General features: G+C 40.2%; 2 protein-coding genes across 2 annotated transcripts; both read right to left on the bottom strand.

Annotated features, from left to right (window-relative positions):
- Positions 1 to 255: 255 nt before the first annotated feature.
- Positions 256 to 13,595, bottom strand: LOC139480309 (uncharacterized). Its single transcript, XM_071263363.1, has 3 exons — positions 13,582 to 13,595; positions 1,998 to 2,794; positions 256 to 812 (listed from the first exon to the last, which is right to left on the bottom strand). The coding sequence occupies exons 2-3, from the start codon at positions 2,749 to 2,751 to the stop codon at positions 256 to 258; spliced, it is 1,311 nt and encodes a 436-aa protein (XP_071119464.1). The 5' UTR covers positions 2,752 to 2,794; positions 13,582 to 13,595.
- On the bottom strand, positions 13,191 to 15,256 carry LOC139480310 (uncharacterized). The gene is made up of 2 exons (XM_071263364.1): positions 14,503 to 15,256; positions 13,191 to 13,755 (listed from the first exon to the last, which is right to left on the bottom strand). The coding sequence occupies exons 1-2, from the start codon at positions 15,254 to 15,256 to the stop codon at positions 13,199 to 13,201; spliced, it is 1,311 nt and encodes a 436-aa protein (XP_071119465.1). The 3' UTR covers positions 13,191 to 13,198.
- Between the last annotated feature and the right edge of the window lie 5,222 nt (positions 15,257 to 20,478).

Here is a 20,478-nt window from a genome sequence, read left to right on the forward strand (position 1 = left end):
CTTTGTAAAAGGGGACCTGCCCTATGGGTATGTTCCTAACTGGAAGTACCACTTCTTACTTCAATAGTGCTGTATCAGCAGTTTTGTTCAAATCAATACCTGTATAAGAAACTAATATATTCATATGAGTTATTAGCTGGTAACTTCAATGTTGGCACAACTAGGTTTCTTTTGCGATAGTTTAGTCATGCAATGAAACATTAGGCAACATAATCTCAACATGGTATTGCAGAATAATGGTTCAGCAGTGTCTTTTTACCAAACCCCTCTATCTGAAAGCTCTTGAATGTAGTTCAATAGAATCTGCACCTTGACTTTGTTTACCCCGAGACCATAGTGGGCACCATCAAAACTCATCACACCATCCGTCAGATTGAACGTATCAAACACAGGAACACTCCACGACGTCAGATAGTCGTTGATAACTGAGTTATACTTCAGAACACTTTGGTAATTCTGCTGGGGTATCCTTGGAGTTTTCAGAATTCCTGGAGCATGAGGCCCCGCCCATAACACCCTGGGCCATGCTTGTTTGGATTTGAAAAGATAGTCTAACAAGGGATGTAAATATGAAAACATTATGGGTCTTGGATTATAATTTTCATGTATCCCTATACCAATGACTAGAAGGGATTTACTGGTGTTTGCTAAGCTGTGCGTAAGTCGTGGTAAGGAAGCGCCGTATGCTGATGCTATTTGTTCGTTGAATACCACGTTTACTGTTCCATCGCAGACTGACACGCGTCTGTCCAACCATTGTCTACACACCTTCTCTGTGAACATGTACATTCCCTGGCATTCTTTCTTCATAACTGAAACAGAAAAAGTCACATGATGTATCATTGGCATGGAACAAGAGATGCATGCATAGAACAGTATATTATGACGAGAAGAATCTAATTTACTGCAGCTTATTGAATGGAACAGCGTAGCGATAGTGTGGAAAACGTTAATCCGAATTACGGAGCATCAATAACAACCCGGAAACACGATATGAACACGTCCGGGTAAGTGAGATCTCACATGAAGATAAAATAATGTTCCGGACAGTACGTCTGTTCAAGAATTGACCGAGGTTGGGATTAGTTTTGAGTATTGACAGATTCCAGTCTTTGGGTGAAAATAAACGACCGCTTCTCATATTCCTAGACCATTAGATATATCGCTTAGAAAGGCTGCTGCACGACGTGACATCAGGTAATTCTGTATCAGCCCACTCTATTTCAGTCAACTAAAACAGGTTCAGAATTGGTCTTCAGCAACACATGCTTGTCGTTAGAGGCAACAAATGGGATCGAATTTTCAGGCTCGCTTGCCTGATTGATGAATTTTATCGTGTCACTATTGCGAAGATCAATGTTCATGATCTCAATCGTTGGATTGTCTGGTCCAGACTCAATTATTAACAAGTACACAAACCCCCTGAGAAAGGGTTTCATTGTAGACGTTCACTGGTTTGCTCCTTAAAGAAATATTTATATGATCTTAGGCATTTGATCTAACTGCCCAAGTGAGAAATGAGGTGGGTTGTTGAGACGGCAGTCTGTAAATAATCGAGTCTGGGCCAGACAATCCAGTGATTGACATCACGAGCATCGATCCACGCAATTGTAATAAGATGATATCCATCAGCCAAGTCAGCGAGGCTGACCGCCCGATCCCGTTAGTCGCTTCTTACCAGCATAGTCGCCTTTTACGGCAAGCATGGGGGGCTGAAGATCTATTCTACCCCGGATCTTCACGCGTCTACTTGTTAACTACTTCGACCAGTTCAAACTTTACAATATAGACATACAGGTTTACACATACCCTTTTATGGGTAAGTACAGTTAAGTGCGATAGGTGTAATGCCGCTTGGGACATTTCCATTTTAATCATACCGTGGTATCTCAACGTCGATGGAAATCAGATCGCATACTTTTATACTAATATGCACAGAAGAACATTTTCCAAACCACTTTGAAGCAGATTTAGATTTTTCAGGAAGATGAACATACCATCTGATGCTGTCGGAAGTATTGCCCCGTGTTGATAATCATTTCTCAGCAATAATATGAGAGCCGTATAGATGTGACGTATAAAAGAGTCGCCAGTGATATAGAGTAAACTCCCCTTGAGGAGACTACACGCTTCTGCCTGTGTGTATTGCTTTGGTTGGCAGTCTGGGTTAGCAGGTGTCCATGTAGCATACTCTGCATGAATCTGTTGCCGCATGTCATAACAGTCAGGGCAGCGACACTGCTCTTCAGTTGCTCTGACACACATGCCGTTAAAACAGCATGGCTTATCTCCCCTTGGGTTACACAGCGCACGGAACCAAAGTAAAGGGTGGAGCTTATATGACGCCATCGAATCAAACGTAACGTTTCCACATCGTCCATCCCGGCGATCAAGCGTCATCGGTATGTTGTGTCCACCACGAGTCTTTAAAAGGAACAGTTCCATTTCCGTTTCTTCTAGATAGGTCAGATTCCTCTTTTTCCAGGCACCCTTTAACATTGATGATAGAACATTGGGACATTTCCTTGTTGGTTTATGATAGACACTATCGCCTAGTACTATGGGTAGGTTCGAAGAAGACGAAACATAGCCAACTGTGTAATTATGTGTAACATACATGGTACAAAGACACAAGATAATGAGACAAATGAGTATCCTTTTCTTCCTCTTCAAGAAATCAGAACATCGTTGTGCCATGGTTGAAGTAGTGTTGTTGCTGTCGGTGTCCCAGTTCTGTGTGGTGAGGAACATTTTGTTTGATCTCTATGCTCTCAGGCTTTCTCTTGGGATCATTCTGAAAAGGATAGATATGTAAATAACTCCTCCCATTGATAATCAATACCACTGTGGAAGTCGCGGCGTTGCCAAACGATGTCTCACACACACCTCTGAGGAAATCATTACTTTTTTCCCTTTCAACAGAGTGAACAATCAAATATTTACATTTTCCGCACGAGCCTGTCGTTGATTGCGACAAGAAATCGAACAATATCCTTGAAAATAATTATACAGGAGTTTTCTTTCGTTCTTTTATACATGTATATTATTACAAATTATGATGTTTTTAATAAAAATTCGGAAGAGGTGCGATGTGCGTGAGACAAGATAATTTGAATGGATACAGCTTGAGAATAGTGTTTTAGCAGAGACCACAGGTATATGGTCTCTGAGTTTGGCTTTTTTGTAACAAAATGTTCTTAGTATAACACAGTATATCCCGATGATGTTTATTTGCATATCTATCTGTTGGTCTTCAAACACACGAGTCCATCAGTGGATCAACAACACTTTTAGTCCCAGTTTAGAACAAATAAATAGTTATGATTGTACAGTAATGGCCAGGATTCAACTTGGAGATGTTACACTAGACCTACGTGTCGGATTGACATGGCAATAGAGGTCGACCATGTCCCTTGTACACTAGATCTACATGTCCGATTGACATGGCAATAGTGGTCGACCATGTCCCTTGTACACTAGACCTACATGTCCGATTGACATGGCAATGGTGGTCGACCATGTCCCTTGTACACTAGACCTACATGTCTAATTGACATGGCAATAGTGGTCGACCATGTCCCTTGTTCACTAGACCTATATGTCTGACATGGCAATAGTGGTCGACCATAACCCTTGTCACTAGACCTACATGTCTAATTGACATGGCAATAATGGTCGACCATGTCCCTTGTCACTAGACCTCCATGTCTGACATTGCAATAGTGGTCGACCATGTCCCTTGTACACTAGACCTACATGTCTAATTGACATGGCAATAATGGTCGACCATGTCCCTTGTCACTAGACCTACATGTCTGACATGGCAATAGTGGTCGACCATGTCCCTTGTACACTAGACCTACATGTCTAATTGACATGGCAATAATGGTCGACCATATCCCTTGTACACTAGACCTACGTCCCGGATTGACATGGCAATAGTGGTCGACCATGTCCCTTGTACACTAGACCTACATGTCTGACATGGCAATGGTGGTCGACCATGTCCCTTGTACACTAGACCTACATGTCTGACATGGCAATAGTGGTCGACCATGTCCCTTGTACACTAGACCGACGTGTCTGATTGACATGACAATAGTGGTCGACCATGTCCCTTGTACACTAGACCTACATGTCTGACATGGCAATAGTGGTCGACCATGTCCCTTGTACACTAGACCTACATGTCTGACATGGCAATAGTGGTCGACCATGTCCCTTGTACACTAGACCTACATGTCTAATTGACATGGCAATAATGGTCGACCATGTCCCTTGTACACTAGACCTACATGTCTGACATGGCAATAGTGGTCGACCATGTCCCTTGTACACTAGACCTACATGTCTAATTGACATGGCAATAATGGTCGACCATGTCCCTTGTACACTAGACCTACATGTCTAATTGACATGGCAATAGTGGTCGATCATGTCCCTTGTGCACTAGACCTACATGTCTAATTGACATGGCAATAGTGGTCGACCATGTCCCTTGTACACTAGACCTACATGTCTGACATGGCAATAGTGGTCGACCATATCCCTTGTACACTAGACCTACGTCTCGGATTGACATGGCATTAGTGGTTGCCCATTGTCAAATTATATTAAATTGAAAAGTTGTGTATTTATAATCGAGGTAGAATCCTTATCTGTCTCCGTATGTCTCGAACTACGGATAGCTCGATAGTCCTTTCACGGTAACTCGGTTTAGACTGTTCGATTATTGAAACGTTGTCACATGGTACATTTCCTGAATACTCCCATGTACCTGTATGATGATAAAAGTGACAAAACTCTTTTCACAGTCACAACAAATATCTGCCCAAAGCAGAGTCGATTGTACGCTTCCGATTGCACACACACACACACACATTTTACCAAATTTTACTGACAGCAACATAAAGCAGATTATAGTAAGTGAGTGAGTGAGTATGGTTTTATGCCGCTTTTAGCAATATTCCAACAATATTAAGGCGGGGGACACCAGAAATGGGCTTCACGCATTGTACCCATGTTGGGAATAGAACCCGGGTCTGCGGCATGCCGAGCGAACGCTTTAACCACCAGGCTACCCAACGGCCCCTAAAGCAGATTACAACTGGAAACTTTGCAAATGTATGAGTTTTCTCTTTGTGTCTCTAAAAAAGAAAGAAAGAGTAAGTGAGTGTGTAGTGTTTTATGACACTCTATCAATATTCCAGCCATATCAAAGAGTGACACTAAAAGTGGACCCACACGCTTTACCTTTGCGGACAGCACTAGGTTACCCAATTGCCCTCACTTCAGAAGGGAACGCTTTTACAAAAGACAACATGTTCGCCCCGTCAAATTACAACTTTTCCAAATTGGCTTGCGGTTCATCTGGTAAAAATGGTAATCAATGCATGGTGGCGTACGTCCACCCAAACACACATATTGTATAAAGTTACAAGTGTACACAACGCGTTGACACTCCACACAAATACCTTAAGGCTACTGTAGCAGCCTCCTACACAATCCTCCTTCACAGACATTGTGACGTTGCTATAGTTTCCATGGTGTAGAATCCTGTAATGGACTGTAGTCCTCTGATCATGTAACTACCTCTGACGCACTAACCTTCCATCTCAGGAAGTAGACACTGCTTAACACTCTTTACCCTGGCACCATATGCGCGTGATTAACACATGCCAAACTGCGATCAATGCCTAGATAAAAGGCACATATGAACCAAGGGCCCATAAAAGATTTATACGCTGTTTTCGTCCTTGTTCCACTACCCAAATTAATTTGATCAAATATTGATGAACCTATATTTCTTATCGTGTTCATAACATGCAGGTGCCCTTTGGCTGCGTTAGATGCTGGTATTGACATTTGTTGTTGTGTTTGTATTGAATCATTTTGCGTACACATTACCTAAGAACAAAATAATTGCTTAAAATTCAATTGTATATGGGTTCTTAATCTCAAAGGAAACACACGGGTGTACTTTGACTTATGAAGTTCTTGTAACTTTCAAATCATCAGAGTTAGAATTAATCAACCCTACATTTTTATATTATTTTACCATGTCCATGGAAACTGGACACTCTGAATTGACAAGCCACTTTATTAATTCATAATCAATCAGGGCACCGGTTCAGAAGGGTTTGCGATGGGTGATTAACTCAGTAATCTCTATATTATATTCGATAACTACAATAAGATAACAAAATATCATTATCAGCGACACCATAGATTTGTAAGCCAAATTCTTACGAGTACTGACCCAAATACCTTTGTCTTCCTGCGATCAATTTTGCGTCTCAACACTAAATAAAATTATAAACAAAGGCTTGGACATAGTTATGGGTTATAAATGTGTCTTCAGGAATCACGTGTGCGGTCATGGCAGTGTCTCTGATATACACATATTTGATGCCGATTCGTATATACTAAGATCTTGGGGTCACCAATGAGAATGGCATTGATGAAAACGTTGCTTGTGAAAGCTACAAAGCACAACAGAAATACTCTATGTAACAGGAATATTAAGTAACATATGGTGATACTCACTGAACTCATAAATATAGTCATGTATATTTGGTCTTATTTGAACACTCCCTAAATATGATGCATCATAAATGATTCACACATTCCCATTATCAAACCAATATAGAAGGATAAATCAGAGAACAAACCTTAATCAATGAAATGTGTGTATTCCGTCCTGTCCGTATCCTTCTCCTCGGCTCTTGTAATACAAGAGCGTCCCTTCACCCTATGTCGCTGGGGTGAGTGATTGGTCAGTGCTTTCACAGGGATCATTAATTATGGCTGTCTGTACAAGTAATAAATCACCTGACATAACACGTCACCTTGACGTTAACAATGACAGAGGCAGTACCATTAATGAGATCAGTGAGACATAAAAGAAAAGATTTATATAGACTTTGCTTTAGGCTATCTCCTACATACCCTCGGGTCTTCATTCCGGGTTCATCTGGACACCCCCAACAATGGAGCGAGACAGTGTCTGAAGGGCGAAATGACTTTTCACAGTAAGCTTTAGCCACGATTATCATGACGAGGGAAGGATATTCACGCAGCCCTTAGTCTTCAAAAGCAACATTAACAAAATACCTATCTATTTTTAAGGTTTAATGACATTACACATTTAGTACATGTCTAAATAATTTCATACTTTAAAGTTTACACTGTTTCTTTCATGCTGATTGGCTGAATGGGTAGTCATGTGATCTGATATTTGGAGTTCACACTCCTGTGAACGGACTGAAAAGTTCACACGATGTGAACAATTTTTGTGTGAAATTGATCGTGTGAACTTTTGCGTGAACTACTTTCAGGGGTTTTCCCGAATTCTCGATCGGTGTTTACAATCAATTCGTTTTTCTATTTTCTTTTTAATCCCTGCATTTATGTATGGTCAGGGATATAATTAATTTAGTATTTTTGCCTAATCTTGTAACATTTCATTTGACTAAAAATTAAATAAATGCTTTGGTTCTGGTGTTTAATGTTGTCAAGCTGCTTGATGAAACGAAATGGATTGTCCTTACGGTGATGCGGATATGGAATGGCGATCTTTCAATACTAATAACGCAAGTGAAGGAAATGAATTCTGTAAAATTACTGAGGTGAACGAAATTGAGTTATTGAGCGATATTGACTGAAATGACAGGAATCTAACACCAATGAAAACAATGTTGTACCCTGCTCAGATGTGGCAAAGCGACTGCTCCTGATCAATCCCAAACTAAAACCCGATTCACTATCGTATCGGGGGAAAAATCTAAGATTTTGAGAAACCATAAAAAAACAAAAGGAAAGAAACTTAAATTCTAAAAAAAAACAAAATAAAACTTGCCTACCTGTTTTACCGATTGGTCATCGCAGACGAGAATTATTGACATTCGTAGACGGAATTACTATTCCGGTTTCTGAGTTGGCCGATCTACTCCGTGCATTCTAGGCCGAGAAGCGGCGACACATGAAGAATGACAGGGCACTGTAATGAAGCTGGCATTAGGTCATACAGTAGGTCAATCTAGGTGACAAGAAACACCAGCTAAGCAAAGTATTACAGCACACACGACAAATCCAAAATTCTAAATATAACAAACCCTGACGTTGAAAATTAACACAAAACACACAAGTTTCAGAGCACTCCGTTCTATCCCCACCAGTCCATTCCATTGCGATTATCCAAACACAAGCAACACATTCATGCGTCGGTTAAACTTTCGTGTGAACCTCTTCGCTAGCTCGGATGTTCACAGTTTAACCACTTCAGTGAACCCATCCAAACTGACTTTCAATTCTTAAATGAATAATACATGTTGTTTGTGAATATTTATTGACGATGATCAGCAAGTTAATGAGATTGCATACGCGCAGTGCAGCGTTGTTGACGTAATGCAGACACCATTGTTACGTAATGCGTACATATTGTTGTCTTAATGACGCCACTGTCAGATACACAATACAGTATGTACTATAAAGTGAGTGAGTTGGATTTAACGCCGCTTTTAACAGTATTCCAGTTATATCGCGGCGTGTCAGCTTAATGTGGGAGAAAATCCCGAAGTGATGCAGGTCTCAGACGTTTACCACTTCGGTGAAACCCACGAGCACGGGTATGGTGCTGACAAACCTAGAAACTTAATCGGGGCGAACCGGTATTCGAACCCACAATCATAGGTTTCCGGCGTACCCAAGGGACGCAATTGTGCACAGCGAATTGCGGCGCCTTAGACGACTGGGCCACCCGTGCCCCCTGTACTATAAAGGCACCTCTTAACTACGATAGTTAATTACTAAGTATGGTCAACACAGGCGATATTATATTCTCTTCGACACCGTACTGAGCTTATTGACATTGGTTTTAGCAGGATCACTTTCTAACACACCTGTGGCTGAGAAACAGATTTGAGACAAAAGGTATCCAACATTTTTGTACTATCAAATTCCAGGTCCGTGATTGTCTACTCCATGGTGCAGAGCTAAGGTCAGATAGAAAAGATATGTATCGATTCACTGCTAAAATAGAGCGATATTATGGTGTGTAAGAAACAGATTACTGCTCGGGTGCCTGCAAACATGTCAGTTATCTTGCAACTCGTTTCAGATACGTTTTGAAACTAATCGCTGTAAGATGAATGGAATCTGACGGACACTCATGTAGTAATATCTATATAACGCACATATAATAATGTAATAATCTGACGTGTTTTTATTTTACATTGTATATATGTTGATTGGGTAAAACGGTAGCACGTCACGCCGGAAGCCCGGGTTCGATTCATCACATGGGAACAATGTGTCCCCTGCCGTCATATGACTGACATAATGCTGAAAGCAGCGTACAAGCCATCTGACTTCCTCATATCAATAATACGACCGCAGTGTATATCTACATGCCTGGCCCAAAGTTGTTGTTGTTATTGTTGTTGTTGTTGTTGTTGTTATCATCATGTTATTGTACTTTGAGATACAATACGCTATTCATAGATAGGTATTTTGTTAATGGTGCTTTTGAACTTAACTTAAACTGAAAACGTGTAATTGCAAAATGGGGTTATATACTACATACTTCACAGATTGTATACAAAGACAATATATTACAATTAGTGTCTTGCTGCAAAACAAAATGGAACAATAACATATGTTTTTGTCTGTGAATGTTTCAAAACTAAATTCTACCGTTCATGACATGTAAGGAGGCGACCTGTGTAAACAATTGAGATCAACTGTATTCCGCATTATTTGTTGTATTAAATAAAAGCGACAAAATCCTTACCACAACAACAGCGTATCGTGCCCCACTGGTGACACTCGTCACACACATGCATACTATTAGGTTTGTCATTTGTTCACATGAAAAAACACGGTATAAGACAAGATAGGGAACTGCATCGGACATAATTTTTTTTTAAATCCCTAAAGAATGTCCATTTTCCAAATCTATTTTACTGTAGTAACTGTAAATAATGTCGTATGCAGCCGTATAACAGTAATAGCGCGAAGTGCATCTCCATTCAAGCGAGACACTAAGCATGAAAGATGTATAATTCAAATCACAGGCATGTATTACCAAATATTCAACACGAATGCAGAATAGTTACATAATTTAATGCATTTTGCCACATCAAAGGCATTAGATGTACACCAGAATATATAATGTATTTAATTATTTTCAATGACTTAAGGGGCGGTCGAGTAGCCTAGTGGTTTAAGCATTCGCTCGCCACGCCGAAGACCCGGATTCGCTTCCCGACATGGGTACAATGTGTGAAGCCCATTTCTGGTGTCCCCCGCCGTGATATTGCTGGAATATTGCTAAAAGCGGCGTAAAACCATACTCACTCACTCACTCACTCACTCACTCACTCACTCACTTAAAATTAGTTGCATACTTATTCTGACGACTATTTCCGGTTTGGCAAGTCCTTCAACTGTGTACAAAACACAATCACCAGTTAAGCTAGTCCTGGTCCCTCAAACACACGTGTAAGTTTGAATGACAACTACGAGAGTCACAACTGGACCCTGATCTATGTCAATGTGTGTATGAAGCTAAATGTCGATTCCCGGACTTCTACAAGCTTTGTTCAAAGGCAATATCTTGCAACCCGTTGAGCAAGCGTGGGTCACTCGTTGCACATGCGTGTGCCATGCATGTAACACGGGACCAGGTTTCAGTTGAATTTGACAAATGTATCAAATGAATAGTGAGATAAAACAAAACAGTGAGATGTGAATCTTGAGTTAATGAGGAGTATTTTGTTGGAATTAATAAGAGAAAGTTTTGAGTGGGATTCTAATATGTATAACTAATTCTAAGAGAAGATTGGTAATGAAAATGAACAGCCATGTTGTCTGACTTTGATAGAATTTGAGATCTTCACAATCACCGGGTTAGACCATGTACACAGTATCTCGTTAGGGTTTGTGATGTTAACATTTGCCCAATGACCATAATGAGTATTGCAAGGGATACCAAAAGCAACAGTTTATTATTAGAGGAAATTGGTTGTGGGTAATCCTTTCATGTTGATGGAAGGAAGCCACTCAGCCAGGTGGTGACAATGGTAATGCGCAAGGCTCGGAACCGCGAAAAGATCACTAGAGATAGTGATCATATATATATGTAGACAATTTTGTAATCAGTGTAATCTAGATCTTATTGAAGATGGATATCACTTCCTGTTAATATTCCACACATGTGATAATCTAAGAAGTATATACTTAAAAACACGGCTTTTTGTGAACTGTGTCGAGTAGGTCTAATTCTATGGTTCGTTAAGTTTAGATTTGATGATAATGCGTTTGGATGACGTTTAAGTCCCATGACTGAACGAGGCAGAGACGAGGATCAACTCGTATCTTCCTAATAGTTGTCGCTTATCCCCAGGCGTTTGCGTGTGCTAGAACGAATTCTGTTATTCTTTTATTACCATTTACAAATATGTAATATCCAACAAAAAGAAACTGGTGCTTACCTTTTGTGTTACAATCAAGCATTGAAGGGACTCGGTAGAAGCAGCTCTGGTAAGCCCACTCAGTGCATATTGTATGCGTGGAAAGCCGGAATCAATCAGTTGGTAAACGTGAAGTGCCTCTCAAACGTGCTAATACAGGGTTATTGTATCTATGTAACTCGTGTCCGTCGTAAAGCATCACCTCGGTACATTACAAACTTTCATGTCACAATCATCTCGAAATCCACAGTAAATCACAACGTACAGTGTTTTATGACGAGAGCACTATCATAGTAGTTGTTTATAAAAGCATAAAAAAACAAAGTGTGTGATAGTGAAAATTACATTGTCTGAATCTGTGGGATTTTGTTAATATGGACACTCAAAGTTTTCCAGTACAGATACTATGGACCGTCAATGTTTTCTAGTACAGATACTATGGACCGTCAATGTGTTCTTGTACAGATATTATGGACCGCCAATGTGTTCTTGTACAGATACTATGGACCGCCAATGTTTTCTTCGACGGATACTATGAACCGTCAATGTTTTCTTCGACAGATAATATGAACCGTCAATGTTTTCCAGTACTGATAATATAGACCATGAATGTTTTCTCCGACTTATAATATGGACCGTCAATGTGTTCTTGTACAGATAATATGGACCGTCAATGTTTCCAGTACAGATACTATGGAACGTCAATGTGTTCTTGTGCAAATAGTATGGACTGTCAATGTTTTCTTGTACAGAACATATCACAATACGATTTAAAAAAACAGGGCAAGCACGTGTAGCACGCAAGGCACATCGCTGGCCCTGGACTTTCGCGTGACGTGAATGTCTACCATACGTGCATGGCATCAAGTATGTTACTGATGTTTGTTTGTGTATCTACATCTAGCTTTGATTCACCTCAACTTCCACATCTGAGAAAATCAACGCCCAACCACCTCACTAACATAACAAGAAACTGTATCGGAGGGACAGTACTTTCAAAAGACTAATGAAGCGGAACGATTTCTGTAATAGAGAAAAATCCACGGGAATCTGTTGATCCTCAAGTTGATTTCAGAAATAGATATTATTTGTTACCTAGATGTTATTACAATAAGCGAATATGTCCACAGTTTGTTTAATAGTACAACAAGGGGAGTTTTCTTTTATTGAACACAATATTTGCACTGCCTTGATGTAAATAATTTAGCTTGCTTCCCATGTAACTTAAACATAAGTAAGGATAAGATTTATGGATGAACAACTTCTTTGTTAACATGGGTCCTCCTTCGGCCAAAAGTTTGTTCCCCCTCTAATGAGTGTGTCACGCGTTGCACACGAGTGACGAACGGGGTGCACACCCGTGTTCAACGCGTTGCACACGTGTATCACACGCCTGGCGGACGGGTTCCACACGAGTGACCAACGGGGTGCACACGGGTTGCGTAACGCGTTGCCCATGCGTGTAAGGGGAATGAACTTCTAGGCAGTAGTGTATATCTTAGTATTATGTAGGACTCATTGATCATACACTTTGGTTGTATGCAGTCACACTCTGGAGACTGATTCGTGTTAACAACCGGGGATAAGATGTATGCACTTAAACATTAACTGTAGAAGCCTTTCTAAAGCAGCAGCAAGTGCATGTATTATCATTATTGATTTAATGAAACGTTATGCAACAAAATCTTAACATGGTATTACAGAGAAGGGTTACTCGCCATTACGTTTTACCAAATCCCCCTATCTGAAAGCTCTTGAATGTAGTTCAATAGAATCTGCACCTTGACTTTGTTTACCCCGAGACCATAGTGGGCACCATCAAAACTCATCACACCATCCGTCAGATTGAACGTATCAAACACAGGAATACTCCACGACGTCAGATAGTCGTTGATAACTGAGTTATACTTCAGAACACTTTGGTAATTCTGCTGGGGCATGCTTGGAGTTTTCAGAATTCCTGGAGCATGAGGCCCCGCCCATAACACTCTGGGCCATGCTTGTTTGGATTTGAAAAGATAGTCTAATAAGGGATGTAAATATGAAAACATTATGGGTCTTGGATTATAATTTTCATGTATCCCTATACCAATGACTAGAAGGGATTTACTCATGTTTGCTAAGCTGTGCGTAAGTCGTGGTAAGGAAGCGCCGTATGCTGATGCTATTTGTTCGTTGAAGACCACGTTTACTGTTCCATCGCAGACTGACACCCGTCTGTCCAACCATTGTCTACACACCTTTTCTGTGAACATGTACATTCCCTGGCATTCTTTCTTCAAAACTGAAACCGAAAATGATGTATCATTGGTATAAAACAAGAGATGACATGCACAGCACAGCATATTATTACAAGAAAAATCTAGTTTACTGCAGCTTATTGATTAGAACACTGTAGCCATGGTGCGAGTAAAATGTCTTAAAGGTTAATCCGAATTACGAGCATCAATAACCGCCCGGAAACACGACATGAACACGTCCGGCTAAGCGAGATCTTACTTGATGATAAAATATTTAAAAGGCCCTGGACCAAAAATTTTATGAGGTATTGACAAGTTTTGACCGATCCCATTGTCTTTGGGTGAAAAGTTACACTCGTTGCTCATATTCTCAGATTATTAGCTATATTAGTTTAGTTCGCACATTGCGTCTAGAAAGGCTTCAAACGTCGTGAATTTACGCTAATTTGCATCAAACTGACTATGTCAGTCTACTGATAACAAGTTCACTACACCTGAGGAAGGGTTTTATTATTGAAGTTCGCTGGTCTGTTTCTGAGGCAGGAATTTATATGATGTAAAGGGTTTAATCAAACTATCCAAATGAAAAATGATGGGGTTGGCGTGCTATGCACTTTTGTGCGTTATACGTACCATGACAACTTTATACGTTACAATAGAGGCATATAGGTTTACACATATCCTTTGATGGTAAGTAATCAAGTGACAATGGCGGAACGCCGCTTTGCACAGTATTCCATATATATCATCCCGTATCATTAATGTTGATGAAATCATAGCGATAAACATACCCTCTGATGCTGTCGGAAGTATTGCCCCGTGTTGATAATCATTTCTCAGCAATAATATGAGAGCCGTATAGATGTGACGTATAAAAGAGTCGCCAGTGATATAGAGTAAACTCCCCTTGAGGAGACTACACGCTTCTGCCTGTGTGTATTGCTTTGGTTGGCAGTCCGGGTTAGCAGGTGTCCATGTAGCATACTCTGCATGAATCTGTTGCCGCATGTCATAACAGTCAGGGCAGCGACACTGCTCTTCAGTTGCTCTGACACACATGCCATTAAAACAACATGGCTTATCTCCCCTTGGGTTACACAGCGCACGGAACCAAAGTAGAGGGTGAAACATATATGATGCCAACGAATCAAACGTCACGTTTCCACATCGCCCATCCCGGCGATCAAGCGTCATCGGTATGTTGTGTCCACCACGAGTCTTTAAAAGGAACAGTTCCATTTCTGTTTCTTCTAGATAGGTCAGTTTCCTCTTTTTCCAGGTACCCTTTAACATTGATGATAGAACATTGGGACATTTCCTTCTTGGTTTATGATAGACACTATCTCCAAATAGTATATGTAGGTTTGAAAAGGATGAATCATAGCCAGCTGTGTAATTATGTGTAATATACATGGTACAAAGACACAAGATAATGAGACAAATAAGTATCCTTTTCTTCCTCTTCAAGAAATCAGAACATCGTTGTGCCATGGTTGAAGTAGTGTTGTTGCTGTCATAGTCCTCGACCTTTGTGGTGACACGCATTGTGTGTCGTCGCTATGTTCCAAGGCTTTCTCTTGGAATCATTCTGAAAAGAATAATCGTGTAAATAATATCTCCTATTGATAATCAATAGCGTTGTTGAAGTTGTGGCGCTGCCTTTACCTTTTTATCTTTCAAGAGAGAGAAATCAAACGCGTATTTATGGGTGTCTGCACGAGCCTGTTCTTACTTGCGTCAAAAGCAATATCCTTGAAAAACAAATATACAATTACTGAAATACTTTTTGGTCACAAACAATTCGGTCAATGTGCCAATAGAAACGTTTACTTTAAAAATTTAATAAAACGTTCTGAACACAAAGCTGCTTTTAACTGTATTTGACGTCTTAGATTACGTAGGAAATCCAAAGGTGGATCTGGACATGGACATTTACAACTGTAGTGCAATCAATAATTCCGTGAATGCAGCTGACAATTCAAGGAAGCCAATCCTTGAAACTGTGTCACCTTGATTTGCTGTGCCTTTGACCAATGGGCCAACCACTGCACCTCCCTTCACAGAATTTATACAAAACACACACTATAACTTTTAGTGGATTGTTGCAATTGCAATGGAGCAATACTATTCAATAACCAAAGACATACATAGAAAGTGAGTAACGTTGTCATGATAGTCCTAACTTGTTTCAAAACAGTAAAAAGGAACAATGAACAAAAAAATTCTGCATGTGTGATATTTAACTTAAATTTCCCAACTTTGGCATGTAAATCACATGATCAAGCTGGGGGCACGGGTGGCCCAGTCGTCTAAGGCGCCGCAATTCGCTGTGCAGAGTTGCGTCCCTTGGGCAGGCCTATGATTGTGTGTTCGATGTTTCTAGGTTTGTCAGCACCATACCCGTGCTCGTCGGTTTCACCGAAGTGGTAAACGTCTGAGACCTGAATTACTTCGGGCTTTCCTCCCACATTAAGCTGACACGCCGCGATATAACTGGAATACTGTTAAAAGTGGCGTTAAACCCAACTTACTCCTGATCAAGCGAAACCCACCCCAACAAACGACTGATCTGAAGAACATGAAGACTTATTTCATATCCTTCAAATAAATCGTTATGAAATCCCCCGAGAATGTCAATTTGGTCCTAGTTCTTAAGTAGATTTCCATGTCAGTCAAAACGCACTGAACACGTGTTCAAAGTATGTACGGGAATGATGGTCACATGAACATAGACAAAACACGCATATAGTTGTGTTTGCGTTGGAGGATGAACAAATATTCAGCTCAATAGTAATTGCCACTAATGTCGCATGCAGATGTATACACCCAATTGTAAGACGCTTGTCATGGTTATCGATTTGATATGTATATCACCCTCTTTAGTTTGTTACTGTGGTTACCACTGTTTGATCTTAGGTTTTACCAGCCAATGTGTCACTTCAAACAGGACATAATGAAACTTTCCTTCTAAACTCATAACCACAAGACGTTCAGGTAAAACGCAGTCTCAAATAAGGACAGGATATATCCAATGTAACGCACACACTATGATTCCCATTTTTATATATCGATCGATTTATCGTCTAACGTGAGAAGAAGAACGAGGCAATTTAACTAATTCAAAAGACATGACAACGTACAATGACCACTAAAGAGGATAAATACAACTGAATTGAGGAATACACGCCCCAGGCATTTATAAAACTCCGTCTATTGACTGAAGCGTTTCCCGATGTATTTGCCTTGCAGAACTTCGGGAAGCAATCAATACAATAACAGAGACAGCTAACTAGAGCTATGCTGTTACTTGTGATCCTTGTGTATACCTCGCTGCACGTCTCAGCGACATGGCGGCTGACCTCTTCAGTGCGGGGAGGAAGGGAGGGTCACAATTTGCAGAATTAACTATTTGACCTTTAAAGTCAGAAGGTTTTGGAGTGAGTGAATAAATGAGGTTTTACGCCGTTTTAGCAATATCCCTGCAATATCACTGCGAATCGAACACAATCGAACACGGTCTTCAGGCGAGAGAGCGAACGCCTTAACTGTTATGTTCCCCATCGCCCCGGAAGATTTTAGTTGTAATACCATGCATGATGTTAAATGTTTTGGCGACACGATCGATGAAGCTTACGATGAAAACGTTTATATGGTGGAAGCCCATTTAGTTTATATATTTACATTGATATCATTTCGCGGGGATAGTGTTTGCTGAGTATGTCATGACAATACACGCGATAATGATCGGCCATATTTTACGTGTAAAGAAGCACTAGCAAATGTTTATGCATTTCATTTCATTCAACCACCGTTTCGGCTTTTTGAAATGTAGCATTCGGTTTTCAGTGTTACATAAATTTAGTTTTACATCGGAAAGGCTAGTCAAAATAGACTTAAATGGAATATATTGAGCTTCAACTTCTTTAACGGTGAAAGAGAACCCTGAGGGTTAAATGTCTTTCTATGAATGATGTGTTACCACTGCGAATCGTTCAATATCTTGTTAATTCGCGGCAACGGGTTGTTATCGCATAGGCGGATAAAGAGTAGGGCCAGGGGGTCCCAACCCTTTTGAAAACCAAATGTGGTAGTATGTTGTTGGCAGTAAAATTGACTGAGGGGGGATTCTGATATTTTGGTCCCCTCCCTTTTAAAACTGCCGGATCCGCCCTTGGTTATCGTCACGTTTGTGTAGATACAGGTACGCCATTGTTGTATTGCTTTATTAATGCATGACGTCATAGTGGGGGTAAAGCTTTGGTATCCTGGTTCAAGTATGAACATATATTACTATGAATGAACATTTTAGGAAGCATGAATTTGTCAACACTGTACCTAATAAATCACTTGTGATTCATATGTTTTGTTGTTTTGTAAAAGCGAGCGGCGTGACGTTGATTCATTGAAACAACATGACTTGTGACAAGACGGCATTAGAATAAAAGCAGCAAAACCCTTTTCATACTCTGCTAACAGTCTATCGTACGATTTCGACAGTACCATCAGCATTATAAATCACTATTAAATAGTGATGATACAAGGTATTTGCGAAAAGGTGAGCGTATCCTTCCGTCAGAGACTGGGCGTGAAAAAATACAGGATAATGTCCCATGCCTTCTCCCACACACTTTCCACTTCACATTTAAAGAAAACGCATACCCCTGCCTCAGTTTGTTTGTATAAAATATGATATTTAGCAGTTGTGCAGTTATTTGAGTGAGTTTGGTTTGTAACGCTTTTCGCTTTATCCCCGCCACATCACACCGTATGATACCCAAATATGCGGAGAAACGAATCAGGAACTTCACTACTGAGAGCTAACGCTTTAACTACTGGGCTACCCTACCGTCCCTTGCAAAAGATCATGTCATATAAACTCAAAAGCGCGACACACGTGTCCCAGGTTGGATCGTGAAGAAACTATTCTCTTGTAAGGAGAACAAAGAGACACAATAATAGGATGGTAATACGATATGAGGACCAGGATTTAGGGCTAGAGTCGGGTAATGATAAAAGGTAGGTAGGTGATATGGATTTCCTCCATTAGACCAAGCCTAAAGCGCCATGCCCATCATAACGATTGACCTTGTTAGTCCGTATTATATGTCAAACCATTTCAAGTTTCATTAATCATTACACAGTTGGCTGGAGACTAGACACCTGTCACTCCAGCTGTGACAGCCATGTTATGATGAGGTCACGTGTTGCTGGTGGTGTGTACGTGTATGTCACATATCCTTCTCATTCCATATACATAAACGGCCGGTCCAAAAAAAAAGGTGTAAACTTGAAAATTGGATTTGACAAACAACTTACAAACGTTATCAAAACGTTAGGCTGAATCAGTCACCGAAACACTACAAATGTAAGGTCAAAAACACAAATTTGACAACCGTTTCAAATATATCCCCATCGCAAAGTCGACACAATTTATGGATAACAACTTCTTTATTTACTGGAAAAGTGACGTTTCTGTTTTGATCCTTGTTTGACAACGGCCCATGGTTCTGTACGGAGACGTCGCCTTTACAGTAAATGAAGAAGTTGTTATCCATAAATTGTCTCTACTTTGTCATCCGTCAACTTCGAAGTAATGCCTATCAAACAATATATCCTCACCGAATAACAATTTCTTGTTTTGTTTCAAAGTTTAGCCACCACCAAAAAAAGGGCGTATTTTTTCTTTTGCCCAGCAGTATATATATACATATATATATATATATATATACGCGAATAGACGTCCCGCATTGCTCGCATTGCTAGCCCAGTAATTCATAGGACGACGCCGTTAGATAAAAATACCCACTTCCTTCTTTTTATCTTTTCGTGTTGGTTTTTACTATTTTCAGTCTTAAACTATCGGAAGAGAAAGATAACTTACGTAATAGGATCTCGCTGTTCACGCGTATCAATGTCTTTTATTTGACATTTGTCTTCAAACAACATATTGGGGGTTATCTTGGTGTATTTCATGTATCTATTGTTTGATAAATAAATAATATTTGATTTAGTTTCAAGCGATCATTTCACACAGGCGAGGCATAATCCGTAGTGTATTGAAGCTCGTTGGTTATTTTCTAACTATATTATCATCTAATTTTTATTTGTGAAGCTCATGTTGTAGCAGAACTCATTTTTATCAATACGTGAAAAGAAATAGAACTTCGGATAGTCTATTATGAACTATGTTGACAAGTCCAACTCTGGAAACAACAAACCAAAATGGTCCTTGGTTCCTTGAAATCGCTTATGACTACTGTGATAAAACATCACGGTTCTCCTTGAAATGTCCTTCTCCATGAAACCGCTGACGGATTTCAAAATAACCATGCATTTGACTTATGGGGATTCTATTCCTCCAACCAACTATCAGGAGAAAACAATTCATTTCTTAAAGATAGAATGAAAAAGATGTACTTGCAAGTTTTTCAAAAGCGCAGTATGAAAAATCGTGCAGCGTTATCGCTTTTAAATGTGACAAAAATAAATTACCTTTTAGTTTTTTGATAGAATTACTCTCGCTTGAAATCCTCTTTGGCCATGAACACCTTAGAAAGGCCAGTGTAAATCCATCTTCGCGTCTCCATACAGCACCAAGGTGTGTTGGTTGCCTTAGGCTGGTTATATTCGACAAAATTCCGACCTACTAATATCTACATAGACCCGTCCCATGCACCTTGACTGACGTGTACGGTGTAGACTGTCAGATGTAGACGACGAGTGGCTTATGATGTTGAGGTGCCCCCGGGCGACATCTCCCTGTCCGT

The sequence above is a fragment of the Haliotis cracherodii genome, unplaced genomic scaffold (assembly GCF_022045235.1).
Source record: "Haliotis cracherodii isolate W230 unplaced genomic scaffold, xgHalCrac1.p SCAF_4, whole genome shotgun sequence".
NCBI lineage: Eukaryota > Metazoa > Mollusca > Gastropoda > Lepetellida > Haliotidae > Haliotis > Haliotis cracherodii.

Excerpts from the sequence above, each read along its gene's own strand:
- LOC139480310 (XM_071263364.1), bottom strand. The coding sequence starts at position 15,256 with ATGCGTGTCACCACAAAGGTCGAGGACTATGACAGCAACAACACTACT. Across the intron at positions 13,756-14,502 it reads ACTTCCGACAGCATCAGAGG|TTTTGAAGAAAGAATGCCAG; the intron begins GTATGTTTATCG and ends TTTCGGTTTCAG.
- LOC139480309 (XM_071263363.1), bottom strand. The coding sequence starts at position 2,751 with ATGTTCCTCACCACACAGAACTGGGACACCGACAGCAACAACACTACT. Across the intron at positions 813-1,997 it reads ACTTCCGACAGCATCAGATG|TTATGAAGAAAGAATGCCAG; the intron begins GTATGTTCATCT and ends TTTCTGTTTCAG.